This window comes from Orbicella faveolata, unplaced genomic scaffold, assembly GCF_042242905.1.
Source record: "Orbicella faveolata isolate gen_17 unplaced genomic scaffold, um_ofav_v1 contig_15, whole genome shotgun sequence".
Classification (NCBI taxonomy): domain Eukaryota; kingdom Metazoa; phylum Cnidaria; class Anthozoa; order Scleractinia; family Merulinidae; genus Orbicella; species Orbicella faveolata.
In genome coordinates this window covers 4,052,514-4,071,027 of record NW_028301542.1, presented here as the reverse complement: position 1 = coordinate 4,071,027, position 18,514 = coordinate 4,052,514, and the positions used below count along the sequence as shown (strand labels likewise).

The following is an 18,514-nucleotide window of genomic DNA, read 5'->3' as shown; positions in this document are numbered from 1 at the left end:
AAACAGAAAACCGCACCGAAAAATTAAAAAAATGACATCAAAATTCTCACTAATCCAGGGTTAGTTTAATCGGGCTTCGAACAACCCGGCCCAGAGTTTTGCGCTTAAGGTCATTCCACTGAAATAGAACCTGCACTGAGATTTTTATGAAACTTTGCCTATTGATTGTTTATATTATAGAAACTTAAATTTTGCAATAAAAATGAGGGGTCCCCATGTTCGTTTAGGAGCAACAGTACCTTCTTTATACCCATATAAATCGTTATAATAGCATCATGATTGTAGTCACGATTGCTTGCTAAATTCACGTTTCCGACGATGGCTTTTTATCCTACACTGAGAATTGGTCCATATTTATTTTACACAGAGAAATTTATTGCTCAATTCAAAACAACAGAAAAAAATGACAGGTCACCGTACTCGTTTGCGAGAAAATGACGATTTACCTCTATGGCGAGATCCAGCTGTAAACAAAAAGCCGCCATTTTTTAATGTGCGCGCGCTTATCACGCGTGAAATCGTGCGCAGTAGGAATGCGAAATACAATAGTGGGGAATGACCTTAACAATTCTACCGAGGCCAAAAATTAAACGTCGATTTATTTTATATACAACTTAGCGCTAGGACAAAACGTCTCATGCGATCACTCGCTGCCTTCCTGGTCATTCTTGCCAGCACCTGATAGAGGAAATAAACAAACAGCAAAAACATGTATAACCATTTGAATTTATTTTCCTAAAAGCAATTTCCTTAATACAAAATAGATTTATTTTTAAAGATTCGCTGGAATCTGCGCGCACTCTGATTACCTCAATACTGGGGTGTTATCTCAATGTTGTAAAAGTTTGTGACGTAGGGGGGACCATACAAAACAGCGTGGTCCATTTGTCTTTTACAACAACATTAAAAATTGGATTGGAGAATTAGCATGGCATAACTTTATTGCCAAATCCAGGTGAAAAAAATATCAAGCGTCATCATGATCAAAATGCTATTTCGAGCTATTGATACTCAATTTAGGACAAAATCAAGATGCCAAAACTTCACATTTTCAAATCTCCGCGGTTTTCGTGCAGTGTACTCCTGCAATAAAAACCGGCACACGTTATTTTCTTTCAAAAATTGCATTGCGTTACACGTTGGGTAACTTGTAGGTCTACACTCTCATGATCGACAGAACTAGTAAAATAAATTAAATCAGACGCACAAGATCAAACGACAAACGTTAAAAATACAAAAATGCATTTATAAACTTGATCGATAACATGTAAGGAAAATTGTCATTAAACACCAGAAACCCTTTGCCAGAAATAAGAAAGCACGTGTTTTTAACGAGTCTTACCTTTTTTTCCAAAATCAAATGTCACGTCATCTCCAATCAGTATAAAAGGTGCCCACTGGTTCACGTCGTAGCCGTTACTTCTCATCCACTTCATGGCCTCATGTAAAGATTCACCAGCACTTTGCCCAGCAACAAGGTGATCGTAGAAATGAGTCATTAACTGCTCTGTTGATTTGTCATCCAGAGCCCACAGTGCCACCAATACTGAGCGTGCGCCAGATCCTAAGAACGCTCGAGCAATTCCAACAGCTCCCTCGGCTTTGGTCTGTCCACGAGCACTGTGGCAACAGCTAAGGACTACCAGTTTAGCTCGTAGTTGAATTCTTGAAATGTCAGTCATTGTTAATAAGTAGAGTCCTTCTTGAGGTATCCCGTTAGGAATACGAAAAGATGGTGCGAGGGCAATTTCTCCTCTTTCAGCATCACCGTGTGCGGCGATATGAATCAGGGCCACTGATTTCATCGCTTGAAGAACTGCCTTCTTTGACGCTTGCCGTCCTAGTAAAGGTTCCACACCCAGCTTTTCACCTACTATCCTCGCTTCGACTTCTGCACAAGGTAATCGAGAAATTTTCGTGAGCCGTCCTTTGAAATGCACCTCACCAACATCAGGATTCCCCACTACCAATGCACCGGTTTGACAGTGATAGTCGGCTGGACTTTCATCAATGAGCTTGAGAGTTGTTAAAGAAGGAACAATGCGGATCCTGAAAGATTCCAATAAATACTTTCCGCTTTCATCAGTTAAGGCGGCAAATGGAATTTGGTATAAAGCTCGATCAGGAACAACGATGATTTCAGGGTCCTTAAGTAAGGCCGCCACAGGAGCGATGATAAGTTTGTAACAGATAGGGAGGTTCATTTTGGGTCCTTGGCTGGCTTTGCTCTCATTTCCAAATCGCGAAGCTTCATGGTTGTCTTCCTCGCTTGTTTTGGATTCTGGTTGAAAACTGTGTAAAGATCGGTCTTCGCAAAGCTCCTCTGGTAAAACGCCAAAACTTCTGAAATTGAAAAACTCATCCAAATGCTGACTTAATCCCTCCCGAGAAGCAACAACATTTCCTTTTATCTCCTGGAAATGTGCGACTCTGCCTGCTTTAAGAATCCACAAATATATGCGACAACAAAAATATGAGACGTACAGACAAGTGCGGTTACATTCTTTGGCTACGATGCCTTCAAGACTCGCCCATGTTCGACGATTAATGGAGATTTTATTCTCCAGAGAGTACTGAGCTGACATTAAATCTGCCAAAGCCCTGGCCCTCGAAAGCTCTGAAACATACAGAGCTTCAGTAGGATTCCCGATGTCACAAAGCAGCATGCTAAGATCTCTGTGAGAACGAATATGGCGGTCAGAGAAGGAGACCTTAAATTGATCGTTGTCGCAGAGGGAGCGGCGAATTTCCTCCCATTTTTCCATACCAGAAAGGAAATACGAGATCGCCTCCTCAATCTTTCCTTCTTTCATTCTAATGTGCGCTATTTTTGTAAGTGAGTGGAGCTGGCCCTCAGTATCTCCAATCTTCTCACTTAAGTTAAGTGCCTCCTTGATATATTCTTCTGCTCTATCATACTTAGACTGCGCGAGAAAGAAACGTCCAAGGGATAAGTAACCATCTACTTCTGTTTTCCTCTCTCCAGTTTCTTTGCTTATCGCAAGAGCGATTTCATAATATTCTTTTGCCTTGTTAGAGGTACCTACAGCCAACTCTACGGCTCCTTGGTTGAGGTAAAAGGTGGCCAACCCGTGTCTGTTTCCAGTGTCTGTGAAAATTACAAAAGCTTTCTTATTATATTCATTAGCCCTGCTATACTTTCCAAGAGAGTAAAGTTCAGCTCCCAGGTTTAGGTAAGACCCAGCTATGCTTTCTCTGTCACCAATATTTCCACTGATGGCCAATGCTTTTTTAAAGTACTCTGAAGCCTTCTCATATTCGCCAACTGCTCCATACACAGTTCCAAGGTTCGTGTAACAGCCAGCTTCTCCATCTCTGTCTCCAATTTCTTTCTTCATAACAAGTGATTTCTCGAGATGTTCTCTAGCCTTCTCATATTCGCCAACTGATTCAAACACACTTCCAAGGCTCCTGTAACAGGTAGCTTCTCCATTTCTGTCTCCAATTTCTTTGTTGATCACAAGTGATTTCTCGAGATGTTCTCTAGCCTTCTCATATTCGCCAACTGATCGATACACACTTCCAAGGTTCGCGTAACAGGTAGCTTCTCCATTTCTGTCTCCAATTTCTTTCTTGATCACAAGTGATTTTTCGAGATGTTCTCTAGCCTTCTCATATTCGCCAACTGATCCATACACATTTCCAAGGTTCGTGTAACAGGCAGCTTCTCCATTTCTGTCTCCAATTTCTTTCTTGATAACAAGTGATTCCTCGAGATGTTCTCTAGCCTTCTCATATTCGCCAACTGATTCAAACACACTTCCAAGGTTCGCGTAACAGGCAGCTTCTCCATTTCTGTCTCCAATTTCTTTCTTGATCACAAGTGATTTTTCGAGATGTTCTCTAGCCTTCTCATATTCGCCAACTGATCGATACACATTTCCAAGGTTCGTGTAACAGGCAGCTTCTCCATTTCTGTCTCCAATTTCTTTCTTGATAACAAGTGATTCCTCGAGATGTTCTCTAGCCTTCTCATATTCGCCAACTGATTCAAACACACTTCCAAGGTTCGCGTAACAGGTAGCTTCTCCATTTCTGTCTCCAATTTCTTTGTTGATCACAAGTGATTTCTCGAGATGTTCTCTAGCCTTCTCATATTCGCCAACTGATTGATACACAGTTCCAAGGTTCGTGTAACAGGCAGCTTCTCCATTTCTGTCTCCAATTTCTTTGTTGATCACAAGTGATTTCTCGAGATGCTCTCTAGCCTTCTCATATTCCCCAACTGATCGATACACACTTCCAAGGTTCGCGTAACAGGTAGCTTCTCCATTTCTGTCTCCAATTTCTTTGTTGATCACAAGTGATTTCTCGAGATGTTCTCTAGCCTTCTCATATTCGCCAACTGATCGATACACATTTCCAAGGTTCGTGTAACAGGCAGCTTCTCCATTTCTGTCTCCAATTTCTTTCTTGATAACAAGTGATTCCTCGAGATGTTCTCTAGCCTTCTCATATTCGCCAACTGATCCATACACAGTTCCAAGGTTCGCGTAACAGGTAGCTTCTCCATTTCTGTCTCCAATTTCTTTGTTGATCACAAGTGATTTCTCGAGATGTTCTCTAGCCTTCTCATATTCGCCAACTGATTGATACACAGTTCCAAGGTTCGTGTAACAGGTAGCTTCTCCGTTTCTGTCTCCAATTTCTTTGTTGATCACAAGTGATTTCTCGAGATGTTCTCTAGCCTTCTCATATTCGCCAACTGATCCATACACACTTCCAAGGTTCACGTAACAGGTAGCTTCTCCATTTCTGTCTCTTATTTCTTTGTTGATCACAAGTGATTTCTCGAGATGTTCTCTAGCCTTCTCATATTCGCCAACTGATCGATACACAGTTCCAAGGTTCGTGTAACAGGTAGCTTCTCCATTTCTGTCTCCAATTTCTTTGTTGATCACAAGTGATTTCTCGAGATGTTCTCTAGCCTTCTCATATTCGCCAACTGATCCATACACATTTCCAAGGTTCGTGTAACAGGCAGCTTCTCCATTTCTGTCTCCAATTTCTTTCTTGATAACAAGTGATTCCTCGAGATGCTCTCTAGCCTTTTCATATTCGCCAACTGATCCATACACAGTTCCAAGGTTCGCGTAACAGGTAGCTTCTCCATTTCTGTCTCCAATTTCTTTGTTGATCACAAGTGATTTCTCGAGATGTTCTCTAGCCCTCTCATATTCGCCAACTGATTGATACACAGTTCCAAGGTTCGTGTAACAGGCAGCTTCTCCATTTCTGTCTCCAATTTCTTTCTTGATCACAAGTGATTTCTCGAGATGCTCTCTAGCCTTCTCATATTCGCCAACTGATCGATACACACTTCCAAGGTTCGCGTAACAGGTAGCTTCTCCATTTCTGTCTCCAATTTCTTTCTTGATCACAAGTGATTTCTCGAGATGTTCTCTAGCCTTCTCATATTCGCCAACTGATCGATACACATTTCCAAGGTTCGTGTAACAGGCAGCTTCTCCATTTCTGTCTCCAATTTCTTTCTTGATAACAAGTGATTCCTCGAGATGTTCTCTAGCCTTCTCATATTCGCCAACTGATCCATACACAGTTCCAAGGTTCGCGTAACAGGTAGCTTCTCCATTTCTGTCTCCAATTTCTTTGTTGATCACAAGTGATTTCTCGAGATGTTCTCTAGCCTTCTCATATTCGCCAACTGATTGATACACAGTTCCAAGGTTCGTGTAACAGGTAGCTTCTCCGTTTCTGTCTCCAATTTCTTTGTTGATCACAAGTGATTTCTCGAGATGCTCTCTAGCCTTCTCATATTCGCCAACTGATCGATACACACTTCCAAGGTTCGCGTAACAGGTAGCTTCTCCATTTCTGTCTCCAATTTCTTTCTTGATCACAAGTGATTTCTCGAGATGTTCTCTAGCCTTCTCATATTCGCCAACTGATCGATACACAGTTCCAAGGTTCGTGTAACAGGTAGCTTCTCCATTTCTGTCTCCAATTTCTTTCTTGATCACAAGTGATTTCTCGAGATGCTCTCTAGCCTTCTCATATTCGCCAACTGATTCATACACAGTTCCAAGGTTCGTGTAACAGGTAGCTTCTCCATTTCTGTCTCCAATTTCTTTGTTGATCACAAGTGATTTCTCGAGATGTTCTCTAGCCTTCTCATATTCGCCAACTAATTCATACACACTTCCAAGGTTCGTGTAACAGGTAGCTTCTCCATTTCTGTCTCCAATTTCTTTCTTGATCACAAGTGATTTCTCGAGATGTTCTCTAGCCTTCTCATATTCGCCAACTGATCGATACACAGTTCCAAGGTTCGTGTAACAGGTAGCTTCTCCATTTCTGTCTCCAATTTCTTTCTTGATCACAAGTGATTTTTCGAGATGTTCTCTAGCCTTCTCATATTCGCCAACTAATTCATACACACTTCCAAGGTTCGTGTAACAGGTAGCTTCTCCATTTCTGTCTCTTATTTCTTTGTTGATCACAAGTGATTTTTCGAGATGTTCTCTAGCCTTCTCATATTCGCCAACTGATCGATACACACTTCCAAGGTTCGTGTAACAGGTAGCTTCTCCATTTCTGTCTCCAATTTCTTTGTTGATCACAAGTGATTTTTCGAGATGTTCTCTAGCCTTCTCATATTCGCCAACTGATCGATACACATTTCCAAGGTTCGTGTAACAGCCAGCTTCTCCATTTCTGTCTCCAATTTCTTTGTTGATCACAAGTGATTTCTCGAGATGTTCTCTAGCCTTCTCATATTCGCCAACTGATCGATACACACTTCCAAGGTTCGTGTAACAGGTAGCTTCTCCATTTCTGTCTCCAATTTCTTTGTTGATCACAAGTGATTTCTCGAGATGTTCTCTAGCCTTCTCATATTCGCCAACTGATCCATACACACTTCCAAGGTTCGTGTAACAGGTAGCTTCTCCATTTCTGTCTCCAATTTCTTTGTTGATCACAAGTGATTTTTCGAGATGTTCTCTAGCCTTCTCATATTCGCCAACTGATCGATACACATTTCCAAGGTTCGTGTAACAGCCAGCTTCTCCATTTCTGTCTCCAATTTCTTTCTTGATAACAAGTGATTTCTCGAGATGTTCTCTAGCCTTCTCATATTCGCCAACTGATCGATACACACTTCCAAGGTTCGTGTAACAGGTAGCTTCTCCATTTCTGTCTGCAATTTCTTTGTTGATCACAAGTGATTTTTCGAGATGTTCTCTAGCCTTCTCATATTCGCCAACTGATCGATACACACTTCCAAGGTTCGTGTAACAGGTAGCTTCTCCATTTCTGTCTCCAATTTCTTTGTTGATCACAAGTGATTTCTCGAGATGTTCTCTAGCCTTCTCATATTCGCCAACTGATTCATACACAGTTCCAAGGTTCGTGTAACAGGTAGCTTCTCCATTTCTGTCTCCAATTTCTTTGTTGATCACAAGTGATTTCTCGAGATGTTCTCTAGCCTTCTCATATTCGCCAACTGATCGATACACAGTTCCAAGGTTCGTGTAACAGGTAGCTTCTCCATTTCTGTCTCCAATTTCTTTGTTGATCACAAGTGATTTCTCGAGATGTTCTCTAGCCTTCTCATATTCGCCAACTGATCGATACACAGTTCCAAGGTTCGTGTAACAGGTAGCTTCTCCATTTCTGTCTCCAATTTCTTTGTTGATCACAAGTGATTTCTCGAGATGTTCTCTAGCCTTCTCATATTCGCCAACTGATTCATACACACTTCCAAGGTTCGTGTAACAGGCAGCTTCTCCATTTCTGTCTCCAATTTCTTTGTTGATCACAAGTGATTTCTCGAGATGTTCTCTAGCCTTCTCATATTCGCCAACTGATTCATACACATGTCCAAGGTTCGTGTAACAGGTAGCTTCTCCATTTCTGTCTCCAATTTCTTTGTTGATCACAAGTGATTTCTCGAGATGTTCTCTAGCCTTCTCATATTCGCCAACTGATTCATACACATGTCCAAGGTTCGTGTAACAGGTAGCTTCTCCATTTCTGTCTCCAATTTCTTTCTTGATCACAAGTGATTTTTCGAGATGTTCTCTAGCCTTCTCATATTCGCCAACTGATTCATACACATGTCCAAGGTTCGTGTAACAGGTAGCTTCTCCATTTCTGTCTCCAATTTCTTTGTTGATCACAAGTGATTTTTCGAGATGTTCTCTAGCCTTCTCATATTCGCCAACTGATCCATACACAGTTCCAAGGTTCGTGTAACAGCCAGCTTCTCCATTTCTGTCTCCAATTTCTTTGTTGATCACAAGTGATTTCTCGAGATGTTCTCTAGCCTTCTCATATTCGCCAACTGATGCATACACATTTCCAAGTCTCGTGTAACATGTAGCTTCTCCATTTCTGTCTCCAATTTCTTTGTTGATCACAAGTGATTTTTCGAGATGTTCTCTAGCCTTCTCATATTCGCCAACTGATTCATACACATGTCCAAGGTTCGTGTAACAGGTAGCTTCTCCATTTCTGTCTCCAATTTCTTTGTTGATCACAAGTGATTTTTCGAGATGTTCTCTAGCCTTCTCATATTCGCCAACTGATGCATACACATGTCCAAGGTTCGTGTAACAGGTAGCTTCTCCATTTCTGTCTCCAATTTCTTTGTTGATCACAAGTGATTTTTCGAGATGTTCTCTAGCCTTCTCATATTCGCCAACTGATCGATACACATTTCCAAGGTTCGTGTAACAGCCAGCTTCTCCATTTCTGTCTCCAATTTCTTTCTTGATAACAAGTGATTTCTCGAGATGTTCTCCAGCCTTCTCATATTCGCCAACTGATCCATACACAGTTCCAAGGTTCGCGTAACAGGTAGCTTCTCCATTTCTGTCTCCAATTTCTTTGTTGATCACAAGGGATTTCTCGAGATGTTCTCTAGCCTTCTCATATTCGCCAACTGATCGATACACACTTCCAAGGTTCGTGTAACAGGTAGCTTCTCCATTTCTGTCTCCAATTTCTTTGTTGATCACAAGTGATTTTTCGAGATGTTCTCTAGCCTTCTCATATGCGCCAACTGATCCATACGCAGTTCCAAGGTTAATGTAACAGGCAGCTTCTCCATTTCTGTCTCCGATTTCTTTACTGATTAGGAGCACTTTTTCAGTTAGTTGTTTTGCCTGCGTGTATCTACTTTGATGCAAATACATCTCGCCAAGTGTTATGCTTAGCTTATATTCCTCAAGTCTTTCACCACTTTCATGGTAAATTTGGAGAAGTTTCTCTGCATATTTCATGGCGTTCGTATTATCGTTGATGCGATTACAAGCTTTCCACATTATACGATATATCCTCGTATAGAGTGATTTACTTAATTTCTGGTCTTTCAGAATGAGTAAGCATTCCTTGCATAATTCGATGGCTTTTAGAAATCGATTGGTGTTGAGAAGGAAGCTGGCAACAATGAGGCCGATCGAGATGGCTTGTATAACTTCCTCTACGTTGTTCATGTCAAAAATTTCTGTGATAATATAACAGAATAAAAGTGGAAACAAATTTGGAACCAAGTTTAATTTGTTTGTCCTTTTGTTATCTGTTGTTGTTATAATTATAATATCAACATGTATTACTATTGCTTCCATTTTTCATACCGCTAACCTTGCGCAGAGAAGGCATCATGCGAGATACGAATTGACTTGAAACATTTATGAAGCTTGTGAAACTTATTAACTGGTGAAATGTTTGGCTCCTTGGTTGATATATTCAAGGAGAAATTGGGCGAAAAAATGCGAAATCTCCGAGTGGCAAAAGCGCTAATAAGTTTGGGCGTTCTTTGTAATATTTTGAGTTTCAAAAAAAGTATTCAATACATCGGGTACAAACTTGCTTGGGGCAGTTATAACGTTTTATACCCTCTCAATATTCGGAATTGATATTTTTTATAGCTTTATCATGATCAGAAACAAAATCCCTGATGCCAAATAAACAAACTGACTACAAAGATTACACTATACTATGACCTCCATTGAAAGCGTAGCGCTACAGAAATATTGTAACGAGAGGAGTAATTGATTTATTCACATGTAGACTTTCTCAACGTTTGCAGCTGTGGCTTAATGTATCTGCTGAGATTAAAACGGAAATTTTTGAAAACGAAACACTTTTTATAAAAAAGAACTATTCTGCCCTTCGCTTTGCAAAATCTGCTGTCTTCAAGAAATTCCGCTTTTGTCTTCTTATAGGTCCTGGCTTCGATTTTTTCGCTGTCCAAGGACTTTTCTCTACCTTTTTTAGTACGTTTTATGCCCTTACTAAGAAATGAAGAATGGAAGAACGCATTAATTCGAGAACACAGCTGCGAAATATGCAGTGTATAAACAAAACAAAAGCTGATAAGGCCCTTGTAATAAGAGCTGCCGGAGGAGGCCGTTTCGCGCAAAAAGTCGACGGGCTATGAGGACTATGACACCTAACCGTTTTATCGATTTTTCCTAAAAAACAGTTTTTTTCTGAATAACTGACTCGCGTTTTAATATTTTTCTTTTATTTCGTGGGAAATGTTCGATTTAATAGCGACCTTTTGGTTTACTTAAAAAACAAATTCGACAAAAGTAGCGCTTTCAAGGTATTGTGTAACCAGTAAATTTGCGAGTCACAGTTCTACACGTTCGAGTCCAGGATTTCACTCTCAGGGGGAAAGTAAATTTCTGAGAGGCCACATTATGTTTGTAGCGAAGCTCCTGAAGTTAAGTTACTGTGCCGCCGACAATTTACTGGTTTTCTGATTGGATCGCGGGCTCAAGTCAGGTTATTTCTCTAGGTGAGAGCGATGGAGTACTCGCAAAGGCAAAATTTCGGCGCAGATTAACCCCTTGCGCGTTGTTGACTTTTCCTCTGACATATTCCTTGCACAATCGTCTCTTGGAAAGTCCGTGATATATTGCGTACGTAATTTCTACAATCTTGGTTAGGCTAATTGGGTATAGTTTGTTAAAATTTAACTGGAAAAATAGCAAAACCAGACGCTGAACAATTACATGCTCACAATTGATCATTGTTTTTAATTTCTGATCCAAGAAAAAATAATTCTCTTTTTCCTTTATGGTCAATTATTGCAATCATGAGCTCCGCTTTTAGGCTTGGCAAAAATTTGTATATTATGCAATTTTGTTCATTATCTCATTTCAATACAAAACTTTCGATAACTCAACGCCGTGTCATGTGCCTCTCGCCTGCAACATTCCTCCTCAAGATTTAGAGTTGGTTTTGAAACCAAGTTTTATCTTTGAACTAGCCGAATTTTCAAACCAATTCTTGTTTCTCTTGCAGGTTCGATAAAACGGGATTCCACTGTATAAACGGGATAACAGTGATTAAATATCATCACCGTTCTCTGTATATTGAATTTTTGTCATTATTCAACAACCTTGTTTTACGAGACTTTTTACGAGAAGAGTCTTAGCAAATTTTATTGATATGTCGGAAACTACGCAAAGCATTAGTGATTGTTGATTGATAGTGATCGTTGATTGATTATTGTAATGAGGATTGTTTATCTCAACCAGACAACAATAGCTTCTTTTTTTAGGTTCTTTGGGGGGTGCAGGGTTTCTATGTTTTTCAGTGTGGACTTTGAGCGCGGTGTGTTTTGATCGGGTGAATAAAATCTGTGAATCGTGAAATTGTGAAAGTGTGGACGCCTTTCTTGTGTTTCCCACAGATAACCGTTTAAGTGGTTTTTGCCAGCTTGTTATATATTTTTTTTTTGGCTTCGTATCGATAAATTGTAAGATAAGCTAGAATCGATAAATTCGATATTTATCGATAACATCGATAACGCTAAGTGAAAAATCGATAATTATCGATTACTCACAAAGAATCCTGTTATCCATTTTTATCGATTTTCGATATCATTGACTGAGTTTTATCGATTGTTATCGAATATCATCGATTGTCAATTTTGTCGATTGACTACCCGGGAAGCGTGCTACTTTTAAGGTTGTACTATGACGAAAATCCCATCTTTCCTATCGCAGCCATTTTAAAACATAAACAAGTAGCCTGTGTGAGAAGAAAAATGCTGTTTACTATATTCAAATATCTCTTTTCGTTCTAGAGATATTCAAGTTTTTAAAATATGCAAATTAGCCCAGTGATGACAGAACTAATGTAGATATTTGCAAACGGTAAACTGCCTTTTTATTCTTTCATGGAATTCTATGTGATACACCTAAAACATCAAGGGGGGAAAATTTGATCATAGTACCACTACGCAATATCACATTTTATAAATTTAATGCTACACGTGGAAAAAGACAAAAACATTGAATGCAGGCGTTTACAATATGCCTATCCTGACATGCGCACAATCGTGATTAAACATTCAATAATCTGTTACTGAATTTTAATTCCCGCTGGCTTCAAAAAGACCAATTGTTAGCGAAAGGTGAAACACGACTGTAATATTTTTCCTGTCAGATCTTGTTTTAATCAGCTACTTCAATGAATATTTCGTATAAAGTGTATATGACATGACAGATAATTTCCGCTTATCAGAAAGGCCTTTAAAAATACAGAAGAATGGCGTTTTTCTGTTTGAAATATCTTTTTTTCGTTTTTGAAATATTGACGTTTTTCTATTATGCAAATTAGAGCAGTGATGACGTCATATTGTTTGCAACTAAAAAATGGTAAAATACTGAATAAACAATATCTCTAGAAATACTGAAGCTGTGGTCTTGAAACTTGGCACCACAAATGTGCATGACAAAAGAAACAAAATGTCAGTTTTGTTCATTTTTGTTTGAAAAATAACTTATTAAACTATAAATAACAAAGTAAACTTACCAATTCCCGTTCACTCGGTTTCGAGAATGCAAATTGAAGCAACGATAGTGCAGTACAGTCTCTCTTTTACAAGAGGACGGCTTTGTTTGTCTACAGGGTAACAGATAAAAAAAACTATCACAAGTTTATTCAAGACGCGTATTTCTTTAATTAGTCCCTGTTTTGCCAGTAATTAAACTTCGCGGATATAGCAGCACAATTTTTAAATTCAGTAGAGATGGAAAATGAAAGTTACATGCAGACCAACATAAACAATCGTGCCTTAAAATTCACAAAGAAACATAAACAAGCACAACTGGAATTCTCGTCCAAGATTAGCTCAAGGAACTGAAAGCCTAAGATCTGAAGGAAAACGCAAAACTGATAGTTTTGATTACAGACATGTCAGACATAGGTAGACGTAAAACTTGCAATTCACAAAAAAATAGCACGGAAAACTGGAGATCACAGACCAAACGTACAGTTAGAGGCTAAGACAGGCGTGCAAAACTGACAGTCAACAACAAAATGAACACAAGACGGAAAAACCACAGACGAAGATCAGCGTCCATGAAACTGAAAGTCACCAAGGATTCCGGTCGGTCGTCCCTTCTAAAACACATTTGTCTGCACTGAACTTTGCAGCTATTCCCACATATATGTACATCCATATTTCTGCAATTTAAATTAATTTAAACGCTATACGTGTAGTCATAAAAACATGGCTTAAACTTACTTTTCTAACCGTCACTTGAGATGTGCGGATCAGAACGAAATCCAACTTCACCTACGTCATCAACAAAGCCCTTTCCCTAAAAAGAACAATAATACATTAGTACTTGATTTTGAGAAATATTTCAAAATATTTTTACCGTGATGTACAGTAAACATGTCAAACAAGGGCGTCGAATAGACGATATCTTACATCTAGCTTCAATCAAACAATCAATCAATCATTCCATCAATCAATCTTTATTTAAACACGATATCCTATCATAAAAATGGTTTTCCTAGGAGTCGTGTTAGCTTAAGTCTAATGTTTTTACCGTTACTTGAGGAGTCAAACTCAGAATGAAATCCAAATCAATAATCATAGTCAGTAAGTTTCAGCAACAGTTTTGGCTTTTCTGTCATAACAAAAAACTCAAGTGCCGTTGTGATTGACACACGTCTAATAAATCCGACCAACTCTACCTTGAGAAACTCAATCTTTAGAAAGCGTGGGAAGGCTATAAGTTTTGATTTTTATTTAAGGGAGCTTAAGCAAACCACCGCGACGACGGCAACGAGAACGTCACCAAACAAAAGGTTTAATGACAAAAGCAGTAGCCGTGTACGTGCGCTATAAATCTTTGTACATTTCAGGGGCGGATCCAGACCTTGTGCTAAGGGTGGGGGTGGGGGAGGTTTGCTTGCCCTGCTGGCTTTTCTTCCTTCCCTCTTTTTTTCTTTTTTACCCAAAATAAGGGGGGGGGGGGGGGCGGGCCTCCGAGCTTCTTCCCTAGATCCGCCACTGCATTTCTTAGCCGTTCTCTGCAAAAACGTGAAATGACCAAGGTCTGCGTAGTCTGAGGAACGCGAACGACAACAGCTAATTTTTCGTATTTCCACTTGGAATTGAACGCTGTCATTGCATATATAAACTGGTCGAGCGCGTTGTTAGAGTCATTAGCGTACTGAACAGAACTAGACAATTTGGAATTTCCCTGGTAAAATTTAAATTTATTTTTGACTAGGCGTCGTCCTCGGCGGTACTTAAGCTCGCTAATAATTTCCAGAAATTTCGCTAAGTCAACATAAGCATTGATCCTCGTTTGTATTAATTAATTCGTTGAAAATCGAGAAATTATACTTACTCTCCAGACTAGTGAAGAGTTTCAGGAGGTTTTTGTCTTTGAATCCTTCACTTAATCACTGTAAGAAAAGAATACAAAAGAGACAGTGTCAATTTACAGAAGGAACTTTGGCCGGGGAGGAGGGGCAGATGGTATTCTCCAAAATATATCGGGAGGGGTTACGTATTTGAAACCCTTGCCTTAGGCTTAGGCCAGGATATGCGATCTTCTTCAGTCTGTTTCAGAGCTAACCAACAATCGATACGCAAATTAAGACCTAAGTCAACCAACGAACTGCTTGAGTTTAAAAAAATATATATATATTGCACAAGGGCTTCAAGTTCCTCAAATTCCAGGTGGGTTTTTACATCGCTTCATTTACTCACTTGGCAAAAGATGAGCAAAAACAATATGGATAGTTTCTTATAAGAATCATACCTAGTTGTTGACCAGAGTGCAAAAACTATACTCTATATCAGACTAAAATGGCCAAAATCTGTACCTAAATTCAGACGGAAACTGCGCAAAAAGCAAACCCTTTGAGGCTGCACTTACCTATACAGCTCATAAAAGGGAGTGCCCCCCCCCCGGACTACCACACTATATATTAAAATCGCAGTCTGAATTCCCCACTTTATGTTTTAAGAAAGAAAGAAAACAGGTGGTTTGTAGTAGTTTTGCTTAATGAATAGAACAGAATGAATGTGCTGAGGTTCTAATTCTTATGCTACCAATTTCAACACAACTTCTTTGTATTACGTTGTATGGTGTAAACAATTGTATGATATAATGTTTATTCGACAAATACAGCTTTATATTCTGCTGTTTAGAATTGCTACTGGCCAGAAAACTTTCAGAGAACGAGCCTAGAAACGACTTTTAAACTGCGAATTGTTGACAAATTTTAAGAAGTGTATCTTTTTAATGGAAATCTACGAAGTAATCTTGTAAATATTTTTATCACTTTCAATTTCTTGTGACTAGCTATTGTAAAATTTTAAATTTCTTTTAAAAGTTCATTGTTCGTGAAAAGTCCCTCTATCTTGGGTGGTTCAATTAAGTGTGTATGTATGAAAAATAAAAGAAGATTGATATGTTAGGAAGTATGTTAGGATATTTACCAAAAACAAGGTGAACACTGCTAGATGGAAGTTGAATCAAATCAAATGTTTACTCACCACTATTTCCCTTTCGCAAGGAGAAGAAAAATGATACAAAAGTCTGCAACAGCGCGTTGGATCACAACAAGGCCTTTGTCTGCAAGATAACAGAAGAATCATCACGGCCTTGTTCATTATTCTATTCCATGCTTGAAATAACTCCAAGATACTGAACTATAAAACGGCTAGCTTTTTGATGAGAACGAGATCCAAATCCCTCATTTTTATTAAGACAAATTTTCCGTTTAGCACCCATCCAGGAGATAAGGCTATTACTTCTCTCTTCCAGTACATCTACTGTGATTTTCCTCTAGTTTTATTTAATGTATGGCACATTTTACCATGCCTAACATCTCAATGCCTATTAGTCAGTTAACTTGACGAGTTTATACTTCTCAGTGGTCAATTGCAATTTGTAAATGTCACTAATTTCTGTGTTCATGTCATGGTAAAGTTTATCTTAAATTTAAAACAGTTTTCGTCGGTTCCTCAGTTCAAAATAAAATTATGATATCCTTACTGTACTTACCTATGGCATAAGAAATTCAAATCAGAATGACGTTCAAATTTCTAGACTCTAGCAGCTAAAACGGACTCTCTTTCAAAATGACAATGAAGCGCAAGTTATCAGACTTTCGAACCATGCGATACCCTTTCGGTTTCCACTGGCTGCGGAGTCTTGTTTTATTTATATACAGGATATGTATCGAATTAAAGAGATGGCGCGAGTAATTTATCTAACATTCGCAGCTCGCGGCATCTCTACTGACATCTGCAATTCTCTTTAGTCTATCCAGCCATATCACCTATTTTGTGGCTTTTGCCGCAGTCTTAGTTTGGCTTATAATAGCATCTGTCACTACTGCACAATAGGCATGTTTCATTTCTTTTCCTCGTGTTTCGGTTTCATTCGCAATTTACGTCACAATTACGCAGTTTAGGTACATGTTTGTTGTTTTTTTTTTTAATATATACTGTACATAAATGCATGACTTTATTTGTTAAATTATAAGAACTTCCTTTTGTCTATGTTGCTGACAGCTAAGGAAATGTGCGGTTAGATGCTGTCATGTATGCGTCATCGTTTATCACCTTATCCGCTTGTAAAGTTCAAAGGCATGATGGGAAATAAAATAGCACGAGGTTGTGACAACATGGCGTAGTGTCTGTCGCGTACATAACAGATGCATGCCGACTGAAAAAAACACGGAGTTCTACTATAAGTATTAGTGGCGACTTTCAAACAAACCCTATTCCGTTAAAACTCTGTCCTCCAGCGAAAGTTGTGCTGGCTGGGTAACATAACCTTAACCTGCAAAATGGGTTTTCTGCAGGGATTAATTGATGGCTGAGTTCGATTTCTTCTCGTGCAAAAGCTATTGACAGGTAACCGGCTCTGTGAATTAACCCTGCCCTACCAATCCTGAACACGTGAATTATGCCCTGCGACCACACCCAGCCGCTCAAATGGTCAGTGTAGAGTGTGGTGTGTGTTAATCATCAGACAAGAATAATTTTATTCGCGGTTACCCACGGGAGAGCGAATGACACATGACACGCAAGTTCGCACTTACTACACAATTTAAAGCTAAATAATGACGAGGGTGACGCACAGGACAACGCCTAGTAAAAGTTGAATTTACATTTTATTTAAGAACTGCCTCCACTGGTTGAAGAACTAGGTCCAGCTGAATATGCAAAGACAGGGTTTAACTCCAAATAGAAACAGAAACAAAGGCCAACGTGGTTCATTTTCTAACTGCAAAATACCCTGAATTTGGTCTGAATTTCACGTTTTTGTGTCTTGCGAGCAGCGATCACGTATAAAGTATATGTACCGCCAAGTAAGAAAAGGCTCTACTTGCAGGGTGCGATCACTTTAGAAAATACAGATGGCGAGCAGCGAGCACTTCGTAGCATGAATCTCTCTTTTATTAAAAGGAAACGTTATTTTGCGCCAAGTAATCTGGCTGACACCTCCAAAACAGGGCGATAGGCGCAATCGCGGTTCAACCAATCCCAGCAGCTAACAGCCAATTATGTCATGTAGTTCCACGTGATCTTCAGTGGCTGCACTGCGTGGACGCCCAAAGAGATCTCTAACCCGACATTGTGACCACACGACGAGAAGAAGCTAAAAGCTACCAGACTTTGAAGTGTTGTGACATGGAAGGTTTTTGGGGTTATATAATTCTTAGGAAATGTAAACACCGTAACATTTAGTCTGACAAGCATTTTGAATTTCGGTTTCGATGATTTGACTACTGATTTCCCGCGAGATTCAACGCAATGAAGCTTCATTTGGAGGATGTAAGAAGATCTCATAAGCTCTGAATGTGGAATAGTAATAGTAATATTCCTCATGTCTTCATGACTCTAGATTACTTTCTACCTTTGCGGGTGCCTTTCACGAAGAATTCTTACGCGCGTTAGTAAAGCGGGGACGCATGTTTCCAGAAACATTCAAAGCGCGTGCATGTTTCCCAATTTGCCATACGGGAATCGAGCACATTTTAACGAGAATCCGAGCATGTGAGCAGTTGCAAAAATTTTCCGAGCACGATCAAGCGAGCACTCATCAAATTTCTGCGAGCAATTCGACCAAAGGCCAAATTTACCGAGGACTTTTTTAAAAATTGAAAGGGACCATTCGATACTCCTGTTCCCCCTTCACATTCGAAGGGGTAAGTTTCTTCGAATGGGGCCGCTTATTGGAAGGAGGGC

At 39.5% G+C, this 18,514-nt stretch overlaps 2 protein-coding genes across 2 annotated transcripts in view; one reads left to right on the top strand and one right to left on the bottom strand.

The window, feature by feature from the left end:
* LOC110064876 (atrial natriuretic peptide receptor 2-like) overlaps window positions 1–18,514 on the top strand; it is a 40,997-nt gene that overhangs the window by 17,437 nt on the left and 5,046 nt on the right. The window lies entirely within an intron of this gene.
* On the bottom strand, window positions 17–9,573 carry LOC149113193 (uncharacterized). The gene is made up of 2 exons (XM_089288025.1): window positions 1,343–9,573; window positions 17–678 (listed from the first exon to the last, which is right to left on the bottom strand). Exons 1-2 carry the CDS (start codon window positions 9,477–9,479, stop codon window positions 644–646), a joined length of 8,172 nt encoding a protein of 2,723 aa, XP_089144151.1. The 5' UTR covers window positions 9,480–9,573; the 3' UTR covers window positions 17–643.